The 10,640-nt window shown below is 38.1% G+C and overlaps 1 protein-coding gene across 4 annotated transcripts in view; it reads right to left on the reverse strand.

Moving 5' to 3' along the window:
• The window catches only part of USP7 (ubiquitin specific peptidase 7), a 130,917-nt gene that overhangs the window by 65,913 nt on the left and 54,364 nt on the right, over positions 1 to 10,640 (reverse strand). For 3 of the 4 annotated variants that reach the window (XM_044979430.1, XM_044979431.1, XM_044979428.1), the window contains 2 exons: positions 3,464 to 3,568; positions 792 to 990 (listed from right to left, as the gene is read on the reverse strand). In XM_044979430.1, the coding sequence (XP_044835365.1) occupies positions 792 to 990; positions 3,464 to 3,568 (304 nt within the window). Of the gene's footprint in view, positions 1 to 791; positions 991 to 3,463; positions 3,569 to 7,271; positions 7,370 to 10,640 lie in introns of all 4 variants that reach the window. The other variant, XM_044979432.1, reaches the window with a different exon arrangement.

The following is a 10,640-nucleotide window of genomic DNA, read 5'->3' on the forward strand; positions in this document are numbered from 1 at the left end:
GCTGGACAAGTTTACTTTTCTTGCACGGTTCTTCCCTCCTTCTGTTCAGACTTGGGGTGGCACTGAATGTCTGAGTTCTCGGGTACAGCTGTATTCTGACAGGCAACATTTATGAATATAAAAAATGCCATAGTCAATCAGACCAGTGATTCTTCTATTCTGGTATCCTGCCACTGACAGTGAGAAGCACCAGATGTTTCAGAGAAAGACGAAGGAAACTTGTGTAATGTACAATTATGAAATAACCTGCCCACACAAAGTTTCTTTCTAATACCATGGGACTGTGGAAGGGCAGAAAGCCATTGTTTTAAAATATACCAGCAACAAATGCTTTTCCTGCTTAATTTACCTAGCAACTGCTGTATCACAGAAATGGATTTATAGCTCAGATTGATTATGGGGATGTTTAGTAGCATTTTAGCACAAAATTGGGACAAATCTTCCTTTTCCAGGCCAGCAGGCTGGCAACGTTGTTGAGGCAGTGTGCTCCATCCTGACTGAGAGCTCCTCTCATTGCTCTGAGCAGTCCAAGAGAAGGATGGATGAGTTCCATCAGGGATTTCTGGTCAAGTAGGCCTAAATGAAGGATCAGCATTGGGATGTGGGGATTTGAAGGTGGGAAGCAAAGAGTATATGAGAAGTAGAAAGATCTTCAGAGACTGAAAAGCTTGTAAACTTCTCCTCCTCTGTAGAAAAAACTAGATTAAATAATTTTACCAGATGTTGGTCTTGCAATACAATTAAATAATGTCATATATAAGTTTGCACATTAATTATTTAAAGGGTCTTACGTGGAATCAGATTCAGCATTGCACTGAAGAAAGAATCCTACACTTTTTTGGTGTGGTCTGTCTGGATATAGTCGTGGCATCACCATAATCTTCCACGGCAAATTCCGTACGAAGCAAGGAGGACTGAGGACTGACTCACTGAGCCTGTTGAAACGCTCAACTGTAAACTGAAATGTTGCTTCTGATCGCCAACTTGTGTCTGTAAAACAAAAATATAAGACAACTAAAATAGAACTTAATAATGTGAAGATATCCTTCACCGCACAATACACATTTCAAAAATACAGAACCAGGGGTGCATAAAGAAAAGTTTTACCAATCAGGAAGAATGTGTAACATTTTAAATAGTCACAAAGACTGTATTGTTACATAACCTGGTTCACGGCAGCACCTGCATATAAACTCTATCGTTCTCAAGTATGTCCGTGATCTCAGAGTACCTGTTTTTATATTGCACTTCTTCCAATAATTCCTACAGCCTGATGACTTTTTCCCTGGACAGAAAGGCTTTTCCTTTCACTATAATGGCATGTAAGAGTTGGATCAAACTGTTGCTAATCCATCGATCCTCAGAGAAACTACAGCAGAACCTCAGTTACGAACTGACCAGTCAACTACACACCTCTTTTGGAATCTGAATTACACAATCAGACAGTAGCAGAAAAAATAAAAAGCAAATACAGTACAGTACTGTATTAAATGTAAACTACTAAAAAATTAAGTTATTTTTTTAATTTTTTACAAGGTAAGGAAACTGTTTCTGTGTTTGTTTCTTTTAAATTAAGATGGTTAAAAGCAGCATTTTTCTTCTGTATAGTACAGTTACAAAGCTATAGTAAGTCAATGTTCACTTGTAAACTTTTGAAAGAATAACCATAACATTTTGTTCAGAGTTAAGAATAACCTCTGTTCCCAAGGTGTGTGTAACTCTGAGGTTCTACTGTAAGACATTATTAATGACCTCTTTGGCTAACTGATATTAAAAGATCATCTAGTAAATGAAAGTAACACACATTCCTGGGATTGTCAATCTCACCAGTGTCTTTAAGAATGCTGCAGAAAGCCTAAACAACAGAGTCCTGAAATAAAACTCTTTTCGGTAGAAGAGTCATATATTTTCTGTGTGCACTTATTCTAGAATGTGTAAGAGAATGCCTCTCAGCTTGGTCAATATCATGTAATGCCCCTGATTTATGAGAACAGGATAGAGCTTTTGTATCATGAAGCTACTTTTTCCCTCACACATTTGTTCTGTCCTTTCAAATCCAGGACAACACTTACTTCACACACTTTTTATTAGTAGAAAAATAAAGAGTAAAATCTTCTTGAAGAAGTCTACATCCCTATACCTGAGGTGTTTGGGAAGAATCTACTGCACTGTCCATGTTTTATTATACCATGTAATGCAGGTGACAGAGACTGATAAATATGACCAAAAAAAGAGAGATTTTATTAGGAAATATCCTTAATGCGCAAATTGCTGGCATGTATTTTATTTGTCGGATTTGTCCATGCTTTTAGTTAAAAGATTATTCTTTCCTGCCTTCAGAACCATTTCCTATAGCAGTCACGCAAAGTCAAAGCTATTTTAACTGAAGAGGAAGTAGTTTATCTGAGTATCAGCCTTCCTTGTTAGCTGTGGTCACAATTAGCCTCTTTTAAACCTAACTCTCTTTTGCTTGATTTATTCTGCTATGTACATATGAAAGATATAATTTTATATAAATTCTTTGAATCCCTTTTGTGCTATTTGGCTAAAGATCAAGAATATTTATTCCCCTCTCTCTGCAGCCTGTGCTATCATCTTCTCTAAGGCAATACTAAATAACCCTTTACTACCACCGGTAACACTCATTTGACATAACTATCAGCCAGTTATGGTTTCAGCCAAAATGCTTTCTCTTCTTGCCACCACACAGAGCACAACTCTTTAACGTGGTCAGTATCCAAACCATTAAAGGTTTTATATGTCAAAACAAAATCTTGAATTACACTCAGATGAATCAGAAATCAATGCAGACTACGGATGTAATATGCACCCAACAGGAAATACCTGTAAATAAGCCAACAGTTGCATTTTGCACTAGCCGAAGTTCCCAACTAGTTCCCACGAACAGAGCATTTGCTGTTATAACGGTTTGGACCAAGAAGTGTTACCACTGTATAAAACTTATAAAAGTTGTCTACAGCCCCTACTTGACTACTTAGCAAAACACATGGGGATCACAATGTGCACTCTACTGGAAATACCTGCTGGGACAGTTGCAGGTATGGCACAAAGTAATTTAATGCACTGTATTTCTCACAATGAGTGGTGCATGATAAATTTTAAAGATCATACATAATATCACACTCTGGCAAGATTTAAAATGAACAGCCATCTACAACATGCTTATTTTTTCTGCTGATAGCTTTTGGGATCGCCAATCTTGAAGAATGACTACTCTAAAAAGGAATTCCCATACAGAAATTTAGATATTGTTTATTTTCTCCATGGGGAAGCAATAACCCTTTTCCTGAAATAACATCATTATTAGAACTTTTTAAAATCAGTTTTACTAGAGCAGCACCACCCAGAGGCCCTAATCATGATACCATTGCGCTGGGCATGCTACAAATATAAAATAAACAACAAGCTCTGCTCACAATACTTTCATGTCATATTTACTTACCATCTTCCATGTCTTCTTCTGTGTTGTTGTGTCCATCGGCCATAGCTACATTCCCATTGATGACAGGATTTTGCGTAATTCTTGGTGGATCATCTGTATCTCCAGCTAATAAGAAAAAAAATTATCAGTAACTTATTGCTTGTTTACATGGGAAAATTTCAAAATGACCCTAAGCAATACCAGAAAAAGGCACTCTTAGTCCGTATTCTTATTCCTGAATTAGTGTGTCCACACAGGGAGTTATAACTATAATTATACCACTACAGTTCTGCGGGTAAATTTCCCTGTGTAGGCAAACCCTTACTGGTTAAGTGTCCTACTAATGCATAACAGACTTAAAATTATAATTTAATTCCTAACAGATATATGTACTTTCCTATATGGCATTACACTTAGTAGTCCAGACAGAGTTTTATTAAATACAATACATATATATTTAACAATTTCTAAATGACTATTCTTAGGCCCTTTCAAACTGCATACAGTTAGAACTGAAGTAATACTGATTAATCAATTAACAGACACATTAATTTGCTCTAAGACTGCCTGAATAAGCAGTCTTATTGATTGCCTTTTAAAGAAAAAAGCAAGCACTATAGCACATGTAAGAGCATGTTTAAGATCTTAAGAATGAAAACTTAGAACATTTCATTAATATTTAAAACCATCCCTTTGCCAACTCTATCATTACCATTGCTAACTTGTGCTAATATAGTTGTTTGAACATATGCAGAGAATTTATGCACCTACAAAAATAAGGTCCCATGAAGTATAAGAAGTTTGACTTAAAAATGTGCGCCTTCTGATGAGATATACCAACACACTACCATAACACTGTTTCCATTCCTTTCTCTCCACAACATCTCCCCCACCCCCATATGGATCACTCACACATGCTAAGAGTTCATACAGAAGCCATTTACCCTCAACCACCCATTAAAATCAGATCCAAGTGAGCAGATCCTTTTGCCTATAGAGAGGCCCACTAACTTCAGTAAGACACTAGGCAGGCATAAGAGTCTCTTTGGGGCAGATCTATTGGAGGATCAAGGCTACAGAATGACTCTGAAAGACAATGCCACCCACACACATGCTACAGAACAGAAATGGGGATATCAGACTTTCTATCTGAAGCTGATGATTAAGATATACATTCATATAAGTTTAAGTTTAGGATTACACATTTAGCTCAGCTGAGTACTAGTCCAATTAATATTTCTCTTATTATGCTGAAGCATAGTTCTCAGGTTACATTTTAAAGCTGTACGAATCTATCACTATCAGAACACGGACGTTATTTAGTAGGATGCATGGGAGACAGGGACTACCTATTTACAATTAAGGGTATTATTTTTACTTAAGCTAATTTACAATTTAAAAACTTCATTAAAAAAAATCCTTGCATGGGGATAGAAGGGAATAGAGGTGCATCTTGCAAGGGGGTAACCCATCGTGAGGAAACCCATGTGAGTTACACTGAATATTATATAATAAGACGCCATGAACCAACAGCATCCAGGAGAAGGAAAACTGATTTCAAATCCAAGCAGTCTGAGCTCATTAGCCTTGGAGGGCAAGTAAACCAGGGCAGATCCGCTGATACCTGCTCCTTACTGGCCAGCAGGCTATGACATGGCATTCCCATGAGCTGGATAGGGTGTATTAGCCTAACGATCCATAAGTGCACCCAAAACTCACTTCTTATAAAAACAGTACAGTAAACCATGAGATTTTAAAAAACTAGGCCAAGCATTTATCATCAGGATATCAGCAAATATTTGTGTTGCAGCTCTCACACATCATTATTCAGCCATTTTCCTTTGTACGTGCCAGACACTGCCAATTAACATACTTAGCACGCAGCACTATGAAATCAACAAGTCATCCTCCCTAATAAATACTGCAGAGTCCTAGCTTTAAAGAATTCAAAGAAATGCAAATGATTCAATATACATAAACGACAGGAGTTAAATATTCTAGTACTGTTTCTCTCTTGCTCAGATAGCTGTTTGTTAACTTAGTTGTTAGAAATGGAGCAGGAAATGAAAGTCACCACGTTGTTTCTTGAATAACCACCAACATGGATTTCAAAATACCCAACCCAATTAGCACAGTATAGCATACATTTGGCAAGCTGGTCAACTGCCTGCCTGTTACTTGACCATTCTCAAATATTCCAGCAAGAATGCCCTGATGTAGGCAGCAACCCACCTTTTTCATTGTTTCATGGTGCTATCTGTAAGTAAGCCTAATTAAATGTCTTGACCACTCACTTATCTACATTCTAATGCTACCTGTTGGACATTAGTGAGCTATTTAAAGCTGAACATCTTGATTGGCTTGAATCTTCTAGAACAATCACTGTAGGTAGGTATGTCTTTGTTTGTATAGCAGGCCATCAATGTACCTGGCGTTTACAAAGCACATTAAGCAAATTAAAGCACACAGTCTCTGCCCCAAAGAGCTTACCATAAAAAGTTAGGTCGATATAAGGCAGCTTATGTTGACTTAATTATGTCAGTGTACACACTACAGCCTTGTCCTGCTGATGTTAATGCCTTACTACACCGACATAACTCCAACTCCAGAAGAGGTGTAGCACTTATATCAGTGTAGTTAGGGTGATGCAGTGTCGGTTGTTAACTATCCTGTCAATTTCTGTGAAACTGACATGAAAGCCAGGCAGCTAGAGCTTGGCTGCCCCCAGCTCCCCACTCAGGGAACAGAGATGTCCAGGTGGCTGCCCTCTGTTCCCAGCAGGAAGCCAGGAACTGAGAGCCCAGGGGGGCAGCCGGGCTCCCAATAGGGAGCTGGGTGGAGCTGAGAGCCCTGGCTCTCAGCCCCCAAAGCTGCCCCTCTTCAGTTGGTGGAAGGGCTCCTGGTGAGGACATGCTCCAACAACAGAAGGAGGGTAGTGTGGACAACAGCCACTGCAGTAATTACTGCGATGGCTGTAAGTCAACCTAACAAAGGTTGACTTAGGGCTGTAGTGTAGACATGACATTACTCTTTTTCTATACTGTTGTTATTGCTATAATAAACCAGTGCTTTATAATATTAGACTTTTTTTAAAACCAATATTTGACCAATTATTTTTTGACCAGTCAAAAGCACAACTCTAGTACAGCAGCCATATTGCTGAACTACATCTTCATTTTTGTCCATTCAAAATCATTTTGAGTGTGGCTGCAAGCCAGTATCATAAGAGGCAGTCGGCCACTAAGTAAGTACCGGAATTTATAATCTATAACTGTTGGAAAAAAACAACCTTTTTTACTGAAATAATTAAGTAGCACACAAGTGTTACTGTCCAATAAGTAATCAAGACATTGTATTTGTCAAAAATGAAAGTGATCTACACAGATTGAACATCAATTTATGTTTTCTAGAATCAATTGTGTCAGACTGACACCTGGCTTGCAACATTTATCTAAAGACAAACAAAATACGGAAGATCAATATTAAATCTGTTATTTTTATGTATTTGTTTATAAGTTTCACCTTTATGAAATTACACATTTAATGTGAGAATTCTTGGCACTTGAAAAGCTTATCTCAAAAGGATACAGCTACCTGCATTTTTTTTTACTTTTTATATCTGTTTTGATTTTTATTATACTTTTAACAGTGGATATATATAAAGCTAAACACAGTTTCCATATGAAAACAATTAGCACATTCAAGACATGAACCATTTGGTGGCTAGGGATGTCAGGTATACAGTCTTAAGTAAGAGTAACCTTGCCCTTATAACACACTTTGTTTACACTAAAGTTAATCTCCCACAGTTCACAAGCATGTCTATTACCTTCAAAGGCTATTCAGCACCCTGGACAGAGCCAAACTTGTTTTTCAAAAGACGCAGAATCCAAAATTAGCAGGAGTCTAGAGGTCTGACTTCCTCCCCTGAAAGGATGAGCACTTCTATTGGATACAAGTCCTCTTATTAAAAAAAAACAACAACACAGCAATAGCCGAGGGCTTTCACTTTATAAGATGACTTTTTCAGAGATGTTAAATGAAGCAATGTGCAACGTTCATGGTATGTACTTCATCATACAGAGGCTAGAGCAGTGGTTCTCAACCTATTTACCATTGTGGGCCACGTATGTGGCCCAGAATGTGTTATGTGGGCCACATCCAATACTATCTGTATGGTCCTGAGGATGTCACATGGGCCACCGCTCTGTGCGGACTGGGCCACAAGCAGCCCACAGGCCACAGGTTGAAAACCACTGGAATAGAGTCTCAGACGCTCACTGGACACAACTCATTCACTCCTCCTATCAAATATCAACTTAAATCCTCTGTTCAGTTATGTTCCCTAGTTAAGCAGGAAGTTCTCCAAAACCAAACGACCACCTTAATTTAATTAGAATGTGGTTGAGATTTTAAATTCATCCAAGTCAGGAAACAGAAACAATGCACCATGATGTTGCATTATCATTATTCTGCATTTAAATATTCTTGCTTTTTATAAAAAATGGGAAACTAGATGGTGCTAAATGCACATTTGGAATGTATGACTGAAAGATTATGCACCAGATCTTGACCTCCACAACAGCAGTGCAAACAGGCCAAGAAGCTATCCCTATCAGGGTAATTAAGTTTCCCTTGATATGGGGGGGATCCTCAGCTAGTGTATAGCTGATATAGTCAACTTAATGCCAGCCCATTTCTTCCTCTTCCACCCCTCAAAGTGTAGGGAGCATGAATATGGACTGAGACCATTTATGGGGTGGGGCTGGAATACACTGCACTGCTACTACTGTCCTTGCTCTGTGGGCAAATAGAGGATTTCAGCATGCAAGGCTCTCAGTGCAGCACCTTTCACAAAGAATACATTCACTAAACTTTTAGAAAATAATTTAAGAAAAGACGACAAGCATTTAGAGCGTCTGTTACACAGGCAGTATGGCCTAGTGGATAAGGCAGTGGCACTGAACTCCAGAGACTTAGGTTCTATTCCTGGCTCTGCCAGAGGCCTACTAAGTGACCCTGGGCAAGTCATTTCAGCTCTGTGCTTCAGTTTTATCATCTGTAAAATAGAGGCAATCATACCATACTTTTATAAATGACTGAGATCTACAGATGTTATGACAGCTAGATATTTTATTGTTGTTATTTATTAAGCCAATGGAATAATCAAATCAGAATCTTCCTAATGGAGGATCTGAGCCTCCTTGAAAGGTATACTGGATTACCATAAACCTATCTTGGGTTCCATTAATTTGGTGTGCATGCAACTGTCTCATATGGAACCATTATCTCATCATACTTCATGGAACGCACTTATGAATGTGTAACTTTTATTTATGCAGTACTTATGTTAGTGTGTATGCCTTTGTGAATTTCTCATTAAAGAGACAATGTAAGAACAAATTTGGCCCATAATTCAGGCTTTACCATAAAAGATTTTTCAAAGTGGAAGGAAAGCAGAAATAGTCCATTGTTCCTCTGTTCATTAAATTCCAGTACAAACTGTTTTCAAACAAACATTCCATGGCAATGTTTGGAACCCAAATGTTTCAGAAAGTACAAGAATCAAAAGTTAAAGGCGAGAAACTGACTCAATAGCTAAAATGAAACTGACCAATAAACTAATTTTAAATTTTGATTGCTAAAAGAAATGGCAAAAATAGACAGATAGAATAGCAAAAACTAAATTATATCACTACAACTCTTTCTAAAATTCTTTCTGTTTTAACATATTAAGACAGAGGTTCTCAAACTTTGTCAAAGTTTGGACCACATCCTAGTAGGAAGATTGCCTCTGTGGTCACCTCCCCATTTGCCACCACAGAGCATCCCTATAACAATCACAGCAACTACTTATTTGTTCTGAATGCTATTTTAACTTACAGTAGTATCTCTTATTCTTATAGAAAAAGCATTAAATAAGTTAGGGGAGGTTTTTAAATAAACTGAGCTCGCTACAAGATATTGCTGCCCATTCTGAGAAGCCCTATGATTAAACCGAGGAGGGATAAATGGAATAGATTAAAGAAAAGTGTTGGCACTTTTTAAAAACAGTGGTTCTCAATGTACTGGTAACCACTTTTACACAGCAAGCTTCTGAGTGTGACCCCCTTTATAAATTAAAAACACTGGTTTTATATTTAACATCATAAATGCTGGAGGCTAAGTGCGGTTTGGGGGTGGAGTCCGACTGCTCAGGACCCTTCATGCAATAACCTTGCGACCCCCTGAGGGGTCACAATCCCCACTTTGAGAACCCATGTTCTAAATAATCACAGTTGGTGACAGAGGTCAAAAAAGCCTGAAATATGACTACAGAAACAAGTAACAATGACATACATCTGCATATAGACTATATAAAGATTTGATCTTTTGAAATATACCATCTCAAAACATTAAACTAGTACACAGTTTTCTGGACCTGTCTTTGGATATTATGTTACAAGAAAGTCTTATGGAATAGCTAGCTTTCAGAATAGTGATCCAATAAGTAAGACTTCGGCTTAGTCTACACTACAGATTTATATCAGTATAACCATGTTGCATGCTCCTGAGCAATGCAGTTATATTGACTTAACCCCCAATGTAGACAGTGGTATGTTGACAGGAGGGCTTCTCTTGTTGACACAGCTACTGCCTCTCGGGGAGATAGAGTACCTACAAAACTCTCCTGTTGGTGTAGACAGCATCTTCACTAAATGCAGTGGCACAGCTGCATCAGTGCAGCTGCGCCAGTACAGCTCTGAATGTGTAGACAATCCCTTACTCTGCTCAGCAGTAAAGTAATGCAAATAATTGTATCTGGATTGAAGCCATGGAACCTGACTCGAGTACATTTATAGCAGTTTAAGAATGATGACAGAGGAGAAAATTCCTACCAGTTCAAAAGTAGTGGTAGTGAGTTGCACCTGCCAGGAACATGGGTAATTTGCAGGTTTTGTTTATTACCTATGTCACATCTAAGATCACCAGGTATAAGAATCTTAGAAGACATTGACCAAAGTGCCCAGGTAATTTATGGACACTAATTTATGGACAATTTAAAATCAGAGTTTGAACCAGTTTCTTTACAGAGAGGAGGAAACCTCAAAAGTAAAAAGAATGTGGTGGGAGCCCACAAACTGAGGTTGTTAACTGGACCAGAACTATAGGGCCTTATGAAATCAAGATGTGTCAGAAGGAGTTGCTTCTCAAGATG

The sequence above is a fragment of the Mauremys mutica genome, chromosome 11 (genome assembly GCF_020497125.1).
Source record: "Mauremys mutica isolate MM-2020 ecotype Southern chromosome 11, ASM2049712v1, whole genome shotgun sequence".
Taxonomy (NCBI): domain Eukaryota; kingdom Metazoa; phylum Chordata; order Testudines; family Geoemydidae; genus Mauremys; species Mauremys mutica.